This window comes from Takifugu rubripes, chromosome 4 (genome assembly GCF_901000725.2).
Source record: "Takifugu rubripes chromosome 4, fTakRub1.2, whole genome shotgun sequence".
Taxonomy (NCBI): Eukaryota; Metazoa; Chordata; class Actinopteri; order Tetraodontiformes; family Tetraodontidae; genus Takifugu; species Takifugu rubripes.
Window position 1 is genome coordinate 14,779,799 of NC_042288.1, and position 14,244 is coordinate 14,794,042.

The window sequence follows — 14,244 nt, forward strand, 5'->3', positions numbered from 1 at the left end:
AGGCTTTAGGTTCGCTTCTATTTGTCACACTGGGTTTGTGATGCACATTTATGAAGACGATGAACTGCTCTTGAAGGCCTTGTGTGAGGGTCGCTCGCGTGTCTACTCTATGGTTGCTAGGAAGCACCAAAATGAAACTCCAGCTCTCAAGTAGCACATGTTGCATTAATAATGAAGGTCCCACGCTGAATTTAGCCACAGCGGACGGAGCTTCTCATCCTGGCCGAAGAGGCAGCGCTCTGCTGCAGCATGTCGTCCCTGCTGCATCATGGGTCGATCAGGACGGAGGCCGTGGAGCGGGTGCTGGCACCCATGGCAACGCATTTGTGCCACTTGGTGCTGCTTTGCGACAGTGAGGGGGAAGCAGGACAGTTCAGTCAGCTGGAGGGGGCAGCTCAGGGGGTGGCTAAAGCTACCGAGGAGCTGGCAGCAGTGGCCTGCAGGTAGGGAGAGTGTGGCTCGGCTCATCTGTACCCACAGGTAAGATGGACATCCCACAGCAGTCTTTGTATCCAGGTACGTAAGTGGGACGGAGGATGAAGCGTTGCACACGGAGATGTCGTCTCTGCTGGAGTCGGTCGCCGTCTCTGGGCCGCATCTGCTACTGGCAGCCCAGAAACTGAGCATCCAGCCCGCTGTGCCTGAGCACAGAGAGGAGCTTATCGCCGCCACGCAAACTGTCTTCCTGGAAGTAGTCAAAGTAAAGCATGATTTCACTCACTGCAAGTGTGTTTAGAAGTGTGGTGTTGCCACTTTAAAACCAGCAGAGGGAGGCGTGATCGGGTGATTTATGAGCACTTCACAATAAGAACCATCTTCCAGCTGCATCCCAGCTTACCATAAAAGGGAAAAGGGGTCAAACTGTTGGCTGGTTTAAATTGTTCACCTGACATATCTCAGTTATTCATCTTAGGTCTTGACCTAACCTTCCATCGTTGTTACTATAACGACCCCGACACCATAACAGCTTCATTGCAGTAATGGATTACATCTGTTTTTGCCTGTAAACTGCAATAAGGCTGCAAAGTTGGCACAACTTTAAAATCAGAAACGGGAGATTGTAAAAACTTCATACCTTATAAACTCGGAACAAAACATTTAATTAAAAAGGATCATTAAGTGTAATAAATTTAAACCTAACAATATAAAGAACCACCACGCCAGCTACAGTTTGCGTATAAGATATCAGAACAGTCCAGACTGTTACCACCAACTGTCACATTTCTGTGAATTAATGAGTTAAACACAAACCGAACTGTTCAAAATAAACACAGAAATCACCTCAATAAATCAGTAAATCTATAAAGTCTTCAAGCACGCAAGAAACTGAACGATGCATTTAGGTGTTGTGGAAGTCTTGTCAGTTCTATTTTGCAGTTTTGTTCCCCTGATTGATTCTACGATTGTAAGAGGTGCGAGATAAAAATAGGATTTATGTACTATATGTTTTTGCAGTTGATTTATTAGAACTCTGGACTTCCATGAAATACAGTGTGTCATGTGAATGTGGACCTAAACTTTCAAGTGTGGTTGTTTTTAGATAAAGTTGAGACTTTAACTATAACGGAACCTTGCAAATTTGAGTGATGTCACAGTTTAACTTTGGTGCCACCCTCTTTGTCAAGATCTTATCAACCGATCTGCTTAATTATGACGACAGATGTGTTTAGAACTTGATAAAGTCCCAATTATTTGACTCCCTTTCTAGTCACAGGGGTCATATTAAGATAGCTCAGCTTCCTACCAGCAGCTGAGCTAATAAAACTGCAATAAAAGTTTCTCCATCTAATCTCCTCTCAGGTTCTGATGGTGGACGACGATGCTGCCATCAGGAGAGTTACAGCTGCCGCCGACGGCGTTCTCCAGCGCCTCACTGAGCTGGGCTCCTCCTCAGACATCCAGTCTCTGCTCGAATATTTCCAGGTGTTTTCTCAGGCTCTGCTTCTCCTCACCAGTCTGACAGTAGACAGGGCAAATTCCTTGCAGGACTCAGACCAGGCAGAGCAGCTTCTTGACTCCCTGGAGACCCTGAGGAAGTGCATATCCATGCTCCACACGGCCATGTGCACGACCATCAAACACCCTACAAATGAGCAGGCGCTGCAGGCCAAGACCTACGTTCTGGACAAGATCCAGAACACTGTGAAGGATATAGTTATCACTCTGAAAAATGAGTCCTGCGGCAGATTACCGGGGCCTTGTGGGCATTACACGGGGAGGCGGGACGCTCTGTTGCAGCTACTTAGTTGCTCCTCCAGTTCTGCTATCCGACACAGCAGCTTTGACCGCGACGTTCGAGATCTCGTCTTTCACTGTATGGCTGTGGCAAATTTGTCTCGCCGCCACTGTCAGCAGAGGGCGGTGGGCCACTGTCGTCACATCCTGCAGATATGGTCGGACATGAGGAGGGTTCTAAAGTCCTCCGAGGATCCTGACAAACACCAGCAGAACTTTGAGAACGACTGCACGTTACTGAGGCAGCATATGCACGCGCTCGACAGAGCGTTAACCACCGCCGTTCTTCATCAGGTCTTGGACGCGTTTGGAACCGCCTCCTCGGCTGTTTCAGAGCTTTTGAAAGTGACGAGACAGATCCTTGTGGGAGACGCGTCCACCCAAACAGATCTGAACTTTGCCCAGCCCCTCCTTGAGGGTTTCACGTCGCGCGCCCAGAGAATAACCCAAGTGGCACATTTTGCCTCGGCTATGGCCGCAGATGCGCAGCGCGTGGAGTACGTGGAGAACTCGAGAACGTGCCTCAGCAGACTCGGAGCTCGAATCGCATCGCTCTCTCCAGAGCTAGCAGATCACTCGACTGCTCAGAAACTTCATGACGTCTGTCTGAAGTGGGAGGAGGAGACCAGCCAGCTTCTGGATGCTGTCATCGATGTGGTGGACGTGAAGGAGTTCACCAGCATCGCCATCACTGAGATGGTCAACGACCGGCTCGGCTGTGACGAAGCGTACCGTCAGCAAGGCCGCGAGGAGTTTGATGAGCAGGCAGCGACTCTCCTCCGTCACATGAGGATGGCGGCTCAGTCTGTGAAGAGGCACCTGGGCAGAAGCGACGACCCCATCTACAGGAACGGCCTCCTCGTTCTGCTGAAACAGGTTCAGTCCTCCCAAGACGAAGTCGCCCGGTCGGTCAGAGAGACGCTTTCTGGTTCCCGCCTCAATGTGGAGGTTTACGCAACTTTTTCAGACAACGTTTCTGCTGCCATGGAGCATTTTAAAGTGCTCCGCAAAGGTCTGGACGGCCAACAGCATCCGCATCTCCTGAGCCCGTTGCGAGAGGTCGCACGCGAGACAACAAGCTCACAGATGCGCCTCCCCGGTGACGACGCCTGTGACCACCTGAGGCGGCGCGTTGACTCTCCGGGTTCGGAGCTAGCGGCGAGGGATTCCTTAGCTGGACATGAGGAAGACCACTCAGACGAGGAAACCATAGAAGCAGAAATGGCTCATAAATCTGACAAAGATGATTTAGACCCCCCAGCTGTCTCCAGGGCGCCCACGCTGATCCGCAGGTCCCTTGAGGTCGACCTTTTGCCTCTCGTGTATGATGTCGTGACTGTGACCAAAGCTAAGGATGTGACATTACTGAACCGGGCCTGCACCAGCGTCCTGGAGCTCTCAAACTGTTACGCTCAATCTGCGAAAGAGGCCGCTTCCGTTGTCGGAGTAGCCGATCGGCAAACGCTGGAAAGTTTCCGAGCGGAGCTGGTGTCCCTGACGCCGCTGCTGGTCCAGACGGCTCAGGAGACAGCGATGAGCTCAGTGATGAGCACAGGGATGCTGTACAAACACAGCATCCATTTCTCTGACCTCATTAAGAACGCCCGCGAGGTTTTACTGCCGACGGCTGGAAACTGGTATCGCGCTGTTTACACTGAGCTGCGAGGCGCTCTGCCAGCAATGACTGCGTCTGTTAGGAAGCAAATAAATGAAGTGATGACTTTATGCACTGATACAGTCCAGCTCCTGACATCATCCGATTTAACCTTAAAAAGTGATCAAGAAAGATTCAGCGTTTTGCACAACAAGCTGAGTAAAGCCCAGAACCATACAAGGAACCTGGTGGAGTTTTCTACGTCGTCGGAGAAGCCGCTAAATCAATTAGAAGGCCTCTGCCTCCTCTGGGGTCTATCTGTTCAAATTGTGCTGAATTCTGTTGACAGAATTTTGGGAACATCAGCGGATCAAATGGGCCCTCAGAAGCAGCTCTCGATATTGTCTGAGAACTCGCTTCGGATCCAAGAGGCAGTCCGGTTAACCTGCCTAAATTCCAGAAGCGCCTACAAATCCAAACAGTTGACGGCAGACGAGGAGGAACTGAAAAGGCTCACCGACGACTACATCAAAGCTGCCGAAGAGCTGGACGCCATGCCCAACGTCTTGCGACTGGGAAAGTCCGAGTTTTTCCAGAGAAATCTTTTAATTAAGATCAAAATCCTTGTTGGCCATTTAAGCAAAATGAACAGAGATTATGAGACCGGCCTACATAATATACTTAAGATGGCTTATTTTTCTGCCGCAACCAGCGATGAGAACAACCCTGAAGACGCTGAGGGGAACCTCGAAGAGGCCGCACAAACGCTGTTTGATCGTGTGGAACTTGCCTGCAAAAAGGTGGAGGACTCGTTACACTACATCCGCGATCCTCGTGTGCGTTGTAATCTGAGGTCTATCAACGACCATCTCTCCTTTCAGATCTCAGATATAATCAGCAGGGCGAGGCTCATGGCGGAGGCTCGGGATATTTGTGACACGCTCAGCCTGGATGTGCTAATACAGTGCTGGTCAGCCAAAGCTCATTATGTGCTGGAGGAAATCAGGAGGCAGGAAGGGATTCATCAAGAGGCTAAAGAGCAAATCAGGGCTGGTCTGCAAGGCAGAACACTCGGTTACGTGAGAGATGCGTTGGCTCCAAACCCATCTGGAGCTAAAAAACTTCCCTCCGGCGAGCAATTCTGCCACAAAGTCAATGGGAAAAAGACAGTAGACTCAAATGTAAACCTGGCAGCTGAGGACAAATGTGGACCTGAAAACACGAGAAAAGCTGATGTAGGTATTTAATCACTAGCAGTGTTACACGCCTAACTAATATGTTTGTCACAGTATGTCCTTATATTCCCCGTACAGGGCAGAGACAGGGCAGGGTGGCACAGAGAAGCTTTTTCACTTACTGACACCTCCATCTTCTTGAGGCAAGAAAGTGACAGCTGGGATCCTGAGGACAACAGAATAGTTCAGGTGACCAGCAAGATGGCCGACACAATATATTACATGACCCAGTACCTCAGGAAAAAAGGCCCAATTCCGGTAAAGGCCACTAGAGGGCGGCTTAGTCTTGATTTTTGCAGGCCCTAATTGACAATTGTCCATTTTTTTCCCTCCAGAGCAAAGAAGCATTTGTCAGCGAGGCTAAAGATGTTATCACGAACTGTCAGGCTGTAACTCAGTTTATTAGAGTTATCGCCAACCACTGCCTGGATAAACAGTGCACGGAGGAACTCTCCCTCATAGCTGACCAGATCCTCACCATCACAAACCAGCTCAGCATCATCTCAAGGTCAGAAAAGGAAGATTTTTAAAAACAAAAAAAGGTAATCTTTTTAGTTTTAAGAAAATAATAATTTTACTTCCTCTCTACTCAAGTGTTAATGCTGTAACAACTGGATGCAAATCATCTGACGAGATCTTGGTGAAAAATGCACAAAATCTGCTTCAGACGGTCCTGCGCGGCGTCCGTGCCGCAGAGACGGCCTGCATGACAGTAAATATAGACTCAAAGCTCTGCCGAAGCTGTGATATTCAGTCGTGTGTGTGTGTCCATCTGTTACTTCGGTGGGGGTTAAAGTAATAGCAGAAATTTGCTCTGATTTTGGAGGGTTTGAAGCAGCCAGAGCCAAACTCAGATGGTGCGGAGGCCACGGCCTTGTGCTTCCAGTGGAGGAGGAAGCTGGAGATCCATCGAGCCCAGGAGACCACCAACCCCGACACAGACGAGCTGGGTCTGAGGAAGACGTCGTCCCACCCTGTGGCACCCAGTCTTGCCCCTTCATTTCTTGTGCCGACCACCCCCTCGAAACACAAGTAGTTATTGCCCAGGTCGTCCTTCAATGAGATAATCAGAAGAGGAGGATCTAGTAACAGCTCCTTTATCACAAAAAACAACAGTGGAACACGAGAGCAGAACGCTGCAACTTTTGAGTTTGAGAAATCAAACATGCCACATTCATAGATTATCGTAAATAATAACTGCTGACAGACTTTTAAAGCTTTTCATTGAAACACTCAAAAACACTGTACACATTATACAACTGGCCATTTGCAACGTTGCCAGTGAAAACTAACTTCAAACTATGTAAAACCCTCCCCCCCCGTAAAGGACACAAATAAAGGTAAATAATACTGATACCTCACATTAAACCACCTTAAGCCCTCAATGTTCCATTTTCTAGCTAATATACAACATATCTGCCTGTCTTAAATCAGTTTTACCTGCTTCTCTTTGTATAGTGAACTATCAAGCCCTCTTATGCAGTTGGACAAATTAAAGGTCAACTATTTACAAGTGTGTCAGGTCTCAAGGTTGTAACCATTATTAATATACCTTCAGGAAATCTGGTCACTTAAATAATGGTCCACATTTGTCCCTTTTAGGCCACTTTAAATCATAAAAAACCCAATGATTGACAGAATGTAAATTGAATGAGATACTTTTGTAAATCAGCTTAGTGAGTTTAGAGTAATACAAGGGGTTTGTGGGCCTGTATGTATGTAAAGAGGCACGTGTAGATTTAATGTATGCGCCTTTGTAGGAACGCAGCGGTAAAAAAGGGGCCAGCAGGAAGTGATTATGTGACTTCACTGAAGCCAGAAATGAAAACTATCATGAGGTACAGAGAAAAACTAATCCACTATCAGTTTAGAGGAAAACATCTTTTCACACACAAAAAAGAGCACAAAAGTATAAAAATACATAAGTGTTTTGAAATAAATAGAGGAATCTAAAAATTGTGAAATGAATATTAACAGATATGTTCATCAGAAACATCCGAACAATATGAAGAGATGACTTAACATTGACTTATTTGACTGTATTTTATCATTAACAGTGATAGAAGAATTTAACACACTTTCAGAACACACAACTGAGTTGGGATAATGTGATTATACCAAACTGTGCGATCAACTCTATATACAGGAAGGTAGATTCATGTAAAAGATAAAGATGCGTTCACTGACAGAACGGAGAGGTTCGTGTAAAAGATAAAGATGCGTTCACTGACAGAACGGAGAGGTTCGTGTAAAAGATAAAGATGCGTTCACTGACAGAACGGAGAGGTTCGTGTAAAAGATAAAGATGCGTTCACTGACAGAACGGAGAGATTCGTGTAAAAGATAAAGATGCGTTCACTGACAGAACGGAGAGGTTCGTGTAAAAGATAAAGATGCGTTCACTGACAGAACGGAGAGGCTGTTGGATCAAACGTCTTGAACACATCTTTGAGTGTCCTGTCGTCTCCCTCTGCCTCAGGATCCTCCTCTTTTGGTTGCTCCTCTGGGGCCTCCTCCTGCTCCTTCTTGTCCTCCGCCTCTTCTTGAGCTCCATTAGAGCCCAGCGCTCCCGGTTTGGCCTGTCTGGGATCAGCGTACTGGGGTCGGATTATGCCAGACAGAGCCTGGATGGGGAGGTTATGGACTGCTGGAAGTTTGAGCGGGGGAGCTGGAGGCGCTGCTGGAGAGCTGCAAGGAGAAGGCTGATCCGGGGGAACGTCTGAACTCTTGGGTTCTTCAGAAGAGCTACTTCTTTGGGTTGGTGAAAGAGACGGAGGTGGTGGATTGTCTTTTTTCTCAGGCTGTTTGAGAATTCCCACCCTAGTTGGAGACCCCATGTGCTCTTTTGGAACTGGTTCAGTCTGATTACGAGGATCATACAGACTGATCCCTACAAGAATAGTAGTGGGACTCTCCAACCCTCCACCAGAGGAGGCCAAACGAGGGGCGTACGGTGGCAGTTTCTCAGGGTCTGCTTTGACTTGACCAGCATGAGAAGAGGTGCCAGTAGTGGCCTTCTGATGTCTGGGGTCCACAGCTCCAACCCCAGAGGATGTCTCTTTCTGGCCGGGCAATTTGGAGTCCAGACTTCCTGTGCGCTTGAGTCTGGGGTCCAGGACCTTCTGCTGACGTGGGTCTGCAGGTCTTTCAGTAGGAGATCGAGATTCCAGCGATCCAGAGGACAGCCGGCTCATCCGCTCCTTCAAACGAGCGGCTGCCAGTCTGGGGTCAGTCAGCGATGGGGCAGAGACAGGGGGGTGGTCAGGAAGGCTTGTTCGATTCAGCTGAGCATCAGCAATGAGAGGAGGAAGAGGCAGGTTGATGGAGTGTTCCTGTTTGGGCACCAGGGAAGGGATGAGGTCCTCAGGGGCCCAGACCACCGTCTCAGCGAATGCTGGACGCTGGAGGATGATGTCCACTCGGATGTGGCTGAACTGCTTCAGCTGGCAGCGAGGATCCCGGAGCGTCACTCCAGGGACGGCATCTAGAGGGATGAGAACAGCTTTGTCCCGGAGCTCCCTTTCCCCCTCGTCATCCTCATCTCCGGTCAGAGGTTTCTGCGGGGCAGGGTGGCTCTGCTGCCGGAAGGAACTCGACTCCACTGGTCTCATCTTCCGGGGGTCCCTGGAAAACCGGGGGTCTGCGGCACCGTTTGGCTCCTTTTTTAAATCTGGGGGCCGCTGTCGAAGGTCCGTCTTCACACGCGGGTCACCGAGGGTCCTCTCCTTCACAAGGCGAGGGTCCCCCAGGGCTGGAGGCGGAGGGAGTTTGGACTGAGCCTGCTGCATCTCATTCTGTCTTTTTAGGGATTTAAGGATGGATGAGACGCAGCCTCCGTCCTCCTCGTCACTGGAGTACCAGTTTGTAGTGTCATCTACGATTAAAGAAGAAACATCAACAATCTTCTGCGTTTATTTCTTGATGGGAGACCTGCCGTACCTCTGTTGGAATGATCGTCCTGACCCTCTGCTCTCTGAGGCTCGTTCTCCTGAGATTGTGACTCTTGTTGTGGCTGCTGTGCCAGATGCAGAAAGATGGCTTTCTGCACCGCCGCTGGTAAAGACTGCAGCTGGGACTCGGCGCCCAGCTGCTGCTGGAGATTCTGCAGGAAGGCCTGACAGGGGTCTTAGAAATAGAAAATGTAATTAAATGATGTCATTTTTCAATGTCAGAGGTGTAAAAAGCAATTACTTGATGGATTTTAAAAAAAACAAAAAAAAACTGACCTTGTTGACCTGCAATCTGGTTTCGGAGGAGGCTGCTGAGAAGATCGACGGGGTTCTGACCCAAAGACTGACAAGAGAGGAGACTCTGAAGCATTTCTAGGTCTGGTCCAGGAGGGAACGCAGGCCTCTGCATGTTCATCTGAGGGCCGATATTAGGCTGGTTTCCGTGGAATGATGGAACTTGACTAGATCCGCCTGGTGGCTGCAGTGAAAATCCATGGGGATGGTGCTGTCCTGATGTGTTCTGAGGCCCCGGTGGCCCAGTAGGGAGGCTCATGGGTACAGGTGATACTGACGGAGGAACAGGAGGGGCTGAAGGACCCGAAGGCCCCATACTGACTCCCTGTGTGTCCTCTGACCCTCCACTAAACTGACCGGTGCCTTCACCTTGATTCTGAGGGTAGCTGGAACCACTGAAACCACATGACAGTTCTCATTCAGGATGAACTCCACATTTGCCCTAAAACCCGATTTGGAGCTAAGTTGGTACCTTTGAGCGATTTTCTGGGCCAGATTCACAGTTGGTTGAACCTTTATTTCAAACAGGGAGGGGATCTTCTTCCCTGCTGGACCATCTGTAGGACTCATCTGCCCAGGAGTGGGCAGCAAGCCCACCCCGGGGGGAGGCTTTGGAAGCGGGGCGATCCCTTGCTTCCTCAGATCCTCCAGCTCCAGCTCGTCTTCACGAGCAATCTCCTCTTCAGTGTTAATGATCTGACATGAGACAGAGGGCAAAAACAGACCAGCTGTTTTTGAGACCCACTTCATCTAAAAAAAATAAAATAAAATAAAGTGCGAGAGTGGAAAAAAGGTTCAACCTTGTCTAGCAACTCTTTGGTGACATCAGTTAAAGCATCGTGGGAGAATTTGCAGTTGTCTCCTTGGTAACACTTGGCACCAGTGTGAAAGAACTTGCACGGGTACTCGCTTGAATAATGAGTTAAAGAATATGTAATAACAGCTAGTAATGACATAAATTACTTATAATGAACCCAGACACTATTATTGAAGGATATTGTGCATGTAAATACAATTATCTCCTTTGCTGCAGTATCCCTGGAGGTAAAATTTACAAAGCTCCTTTTTCTTGTCTGGCACAACGTGCTCATGCTCAAACTTGCACTGATCCCCCTGCAAGAAAAAACAAGGCTGGTAGGAAGGGTCCACAGCTCGGTTTTTCCATTATTAATCTGTTTAAAGTATTATTACTCTACCTTGATGCATCGGCCCTCCAGGAAATACTTGCAGATGTATCGGCCGTTGTGCTCAACTGTGTGCTGATTTATGAACTCCTTGCTCATAATCAGCCGTTTCTTCTGAAAACCACCTTTTCCATCCTACAGAAAAGAAACAGAAAAGAGAATCTTCTGCTGAGGGACAGGTGATCCCTCATCTGTTGATAATTAACTAAAAATAGCAGAAAATATATGTCGAGTTTATTGCGTTTACATTCTAAACCCAAAATTCAGTGCAGAAACTCGTTGGACCTGGATGGATTTTCCAGGACAAACTTACAGGAGCAGCATCGTCCATGCCCTGGTCTCCCCCGCGACCTCGTCCACGTCCAGTCCACGGTTTGCCTCTCATCTTCTTGTTCTTGTTAAGCATCCCCCGTCCTCGTCCTGGTCCATTTCCTCTTCCACGTCCCCTTTGTCCAACTGAAACCCAAACCCGTATAAAACAGTCGCGTCAGGCAGCCGTTAACCACCTTATGAGGAGAGTTTCGGTTAGAAAAGCATTCCTACATGGCTGTTGTTTCATTCCACGCATGTTTCCTCGCTTTATCTGCTCTTTAGCGTGGCGCCCTCTTCCCTGATTCTGGGAAACCGAATCCTTTGACTGCGGGTAATCGCACATACCGTCATCGTAATCATCCCCCTCTTCGTCGTACTCATATTTGTCGTCGCTGTAGTCGCTGTATTTGTCAAAATCACCGCTCTTGTACGGGGGAGACTTGATGTGGCTTCCCTTGGACTCCCGTCCATACTGACAAGTGAAGGAAAACCATCAGTGACAATGATTTACAGGTGAATAGTCATCATCGGCGCTGAGCAACTCACCTGGGAGGACTGTCCATCCGAGTCCCGAGGCTTTCTGGTTTTGGGCCTTTCTATCCGATCGTAGTCGGAGTCATAGCTGTCAGAGCTGGAGCTACTGGAGGGGGAATGGTGCTGTGGAGACAAGAGCCGCTGATGCAGGGTGGCACTAGATTGCAGCAAATATTTCACTCTTGAACACAGCGCCAGCACCTCACCTTTGCTCTGTCTCGTCTCCTCCTTTTCGAGCGCCTTTTCTCTTTGGTTTTTCTGGACCTTTTCCTGGAGTGCCGGTGGAGCTTTTCCTCTCTCTCTTTAGCTTTTACCTTTTCCTTCTCTTTCTCTACAGGTGCTTCGACAGCCTCTTTGTTTTCCTCCTCAATTCCGATTCCTTCGTCATCTATTTCTCCGTCCTCCAGTTCTCCGTCCTCTCTAAAAAGTAGAACAAGATAAATTGTTCCCTTTTATTTAAAAGACGTGAAGGAGAAAATATTAAAACAGAAATGTCTGTGCAATATGCCTGAAATACATTTTATTTCAAGTAAAAACTTTTTTTTTTGATTATCGTTAATAATAACCCAAGATGCATGCTAGTCCTGCACACTTAGGTAAACTATTTAGGAAATTACACATGAAAATCTCTGACTGTCACTGCTCAGTGAGATTTGTCAGTTCCAATTATGAACAATATTGCTGTTGTCTTTCATTCACCCTGCAGGAGGAATCAGGCTTCACTCGCAATTTGGCTTTCACAAATGTTGAGTTTTAAGATGGCAATGATTCATTTAGGTTCATTTAAAGCATTTGTTATAACAACTCGATAATTTAAAATTGTGCTATATACAGCATCAAAGCAAATGACCACGTCAATCTATGGACATTAACGCCACTGGCAGGATGGTTTGCAATGGCCGGCATTTTAAGGTGTAGTGCAGATTAAGATTAAGTCAAACTATTGTAAAAGGGTAAAAGAATATCGAGTCCTAAAATTGATTTCACACTAACATCAATAGAGCACAAATTACAATTGTGCGTAATCCACTAGAGGTGCAACATTTTCAATTTATTAATACTTTGTGACTTACTAAAGTGCTGAACCAAAGGGGAAAACAGCATACTACTGCCTTAAAAACTTAATATCTTACATGATGGATCAAATCACATGAAAAAATACTTGAGAACTGTTTCATTTCTATTCAAATTTTACCAAGGTCAAAATATTAAGCTATTGCCATGTGACATGAGGCCATCCATTTCAAACAGATGCCAGAATTAAGGCAACACTGACCTTGAACTAATACTAAAACTAAACCAGGGCCTGTCGCTCCAAATCACTTTTTTTTTTGTCTTGTTTCCTTTGTCAGTGAAGTCACCTGGTGAAATTATGCACTCCAACAAAGTCTCGGGAGAGCTGGCCAGGCAGGTTTGTCATGACTACAGACCAATCACAGGGACCCGGGCGTGACCCAGCACCTCGCCCTCACGCTGCCTGTGCAGTAGCGCTAGTTGGCCGCTAGGGGCGGCGCACAATGGGCGAGAATGGGCGTGGCGGTTACGTTAGGATCATTTGCACCTCTGCAGATGACAACAACGAAGCCATTTCTCCACCCCAGCACCCCAGCACCACAAATGATGAGGTCTATTATCCTGCATTCAAATGAACATGAATGATACCATCGACAGGGATGGGAAACAGTTTGTGACAGCGCAACTCAACTGCTTCGAAGAGGCATGCAAAGCTTATTTGAGTGGGGGGCAAACTGGTCTTTACACCCTGCGTTTGATTATTAATGAAAGAAAACAGCAACACAAGCACCGAACCGCACAGATGAGCGTATTAAGAATTGTATAAGAATGTTACTCGACCTTTCGTCCCCTTCAACCTCACAGTCTGACATGTTTTTGTCAAGAACAGGGGCTGGGGGACTGGAAACAAGGCTCGCAGAAGCCATTGGAAAACGGATCTGCCTCCCTTCTCTCCGGTACAAGAGTGAATTCACTCAGTCACTCAAGGAGACGGTGGGTAGTGAGAGATGCAAGATTTCAGACTGGAAAAAACTCACGGTGTTACATGTCTCGACAGAGACAGTAAACAGACACTCTCCTCTTTCATATCAATGACGTTTTAACTCTGTGTACCCAGCCCGAGAGCCCGCTTTGCTAATGTCCCATCGGTAGGCAGCTGCCATGGTGAACTAGAGTAGACGGAGGGTGAAACAGACAGAAATGTAACCATGTTCGTTGATTTCAGCATCTTCATGGTCTTTCTCGACAGGGATATCATCTCAAAATGGCTTCTGAGGTCTGCTGCAGCACATTCTTCCTTCTATGCTCCGCCTCCTTTATATAGTCTCGGCGGGATCTATCTAACATGATTACAACAAATTCCGCTTTACGATTGGTTAGATATTATACGGGCTACGGATATCTCATTTCTTATTGGTTTACGGCGATGTCAATCTCAGGGATTGTCGCCCACAGTTTCCATCGTTGACGTTGTTCTTTCTTCGATATTAGAAGTTACAAATAACCGAGACTGTTGAGAATATTTTAAAAACAGGTCATCCAAATACAGCCGTATTTTTTGTGTTTCTAAATGTTACGGACTTTTTTTAAGTGAGCTTCTTAAATCGTTTCTGAAAGATGTCGATCTCTCAGGCTCGTGTAGTCTCTCTTTTAACCACCAGGTGTCGCTCCAGATGCACAAACAAACTTAAAGCGCTACAGCGCTTCGAAATTCACAATAGGGGAAATAATGGGTGCACGAACATTATACTTAAATAATGTGAACGTTCAAAAGATTAGTTTTGGGTTCACAGAACATTGGGAGCCCGTTACTTGGACCGCTCGGATGGTTAAAAATGGTTCATTCGTTTTATTTTATGATGCACCAAAAAAATTCTTCAGATGATAAAGTA

General features: G+C 47.3%; 2 protein-coding genes across 2 annotated transcripts; one reads left to right on the plus strand and one right to left on the minus strand.

Annotated features, from left to right (window-relative positions):
* The first annotated feature begins 249 nt into the window (after positions 1–249).
* On the plus strand, positions 250–6,100 carry LOC115249650 (uncharacterized). Its single transcript, XM_029835656.1, has 7 exons — positions 250–443; positions 517–700; positions 1,801–5,064; positions 5,143–5,322; positions 5,400–5,572; positions 5,659–5,776; positions 5,891–6,100. The coding sequence occupies exons 1-7, from the start codon at positions 250–252 to the stop codon at positions 6,098–6,100; spliced, it is 4,323 nt and encodes a 1,440-aa protein (XP_029691516.1).
* Positions 6,101–6,145: 45 nt separating this feature from the next.
* zc3h6 (zinc finger CCCH-type containing 6) lies at positions 6,146–13,641 on the minus strand. The gene is made up of 12 exons (XM_011603455.2): positions 13,193–13,641; positions 11,545–11,758; positions 11,351–11,461; positions 11,036–11,276; positions 10,806–10,948; positions 10,505–10,627; positions 10,307–10,421; positions 10,109–10,218; positions 9,781–10,004; positions 9,291–9,703; positions 9,004–9,189; positions 6,146–8,938 (listed from the first exon to the last, which is right to left on the minus strand). Exons 1-12 carry the CDS (start codon positions 13,276–13,278, stop codon positions 7,464–7,466), a joined length of 3,441 nt encoding a protein of 1,146 aa, XP_011601757.2. The 5' UTR covers positions 13,279–13,641; the 3' UTR covers positions 6,146–7,463.
* Positions 13,642–14,244: the final 603 nt, after the last annotated feature.

Excerpts from the sequence above, each read along its gene's own strand:
- LOC115249650 (XM_029835656.1), top strand. The coding sequence starts at position 250 with ATGTCGTCCCTGCTGCATCATGGGTCGATCAGGACGGAGGCCGTGGAG. Across the intron at positions 444-516 it reads CTGGCAGCAGTGGCCTGCAG|GTACGTAAGTGGGACGGAGG; the intron begins GTAGGGAGAGTG and ends CTTTGTATCCAG. Across the intron at positions 701-1,800 it reads TCTTCCTGGAAGTAGTCAAA|GTTCTGATGGTGGACGACGA; the intron begins GTAAAGCATGAT and ends ATCTCCTCTCAG.
- zc3h6 (XM_011603455.2), bottom strand. The coding sequence starts at position 13,278 with ATGGCTTCTGCGAGCCTTGTTTCCAGTCCCCCAGCCCCTGTTCTTGAC. Across the intron at positions 9,704-9,780 it reads GCCCAGAAAATCGCTCAAAG|TGGTTCCAGCTACCCTCAGA; the intron begins GTACCAACTTAG and ends ATGTGGTTTCAG. Across the intron at positions 9,190-9,290 it reads CCAGATTGCAGGTCAACAAG|ACCCCTGTCAGGCCTTCCTG; the intron begins GTCAGTTTTTTT and ends TCTATTTCTAAG.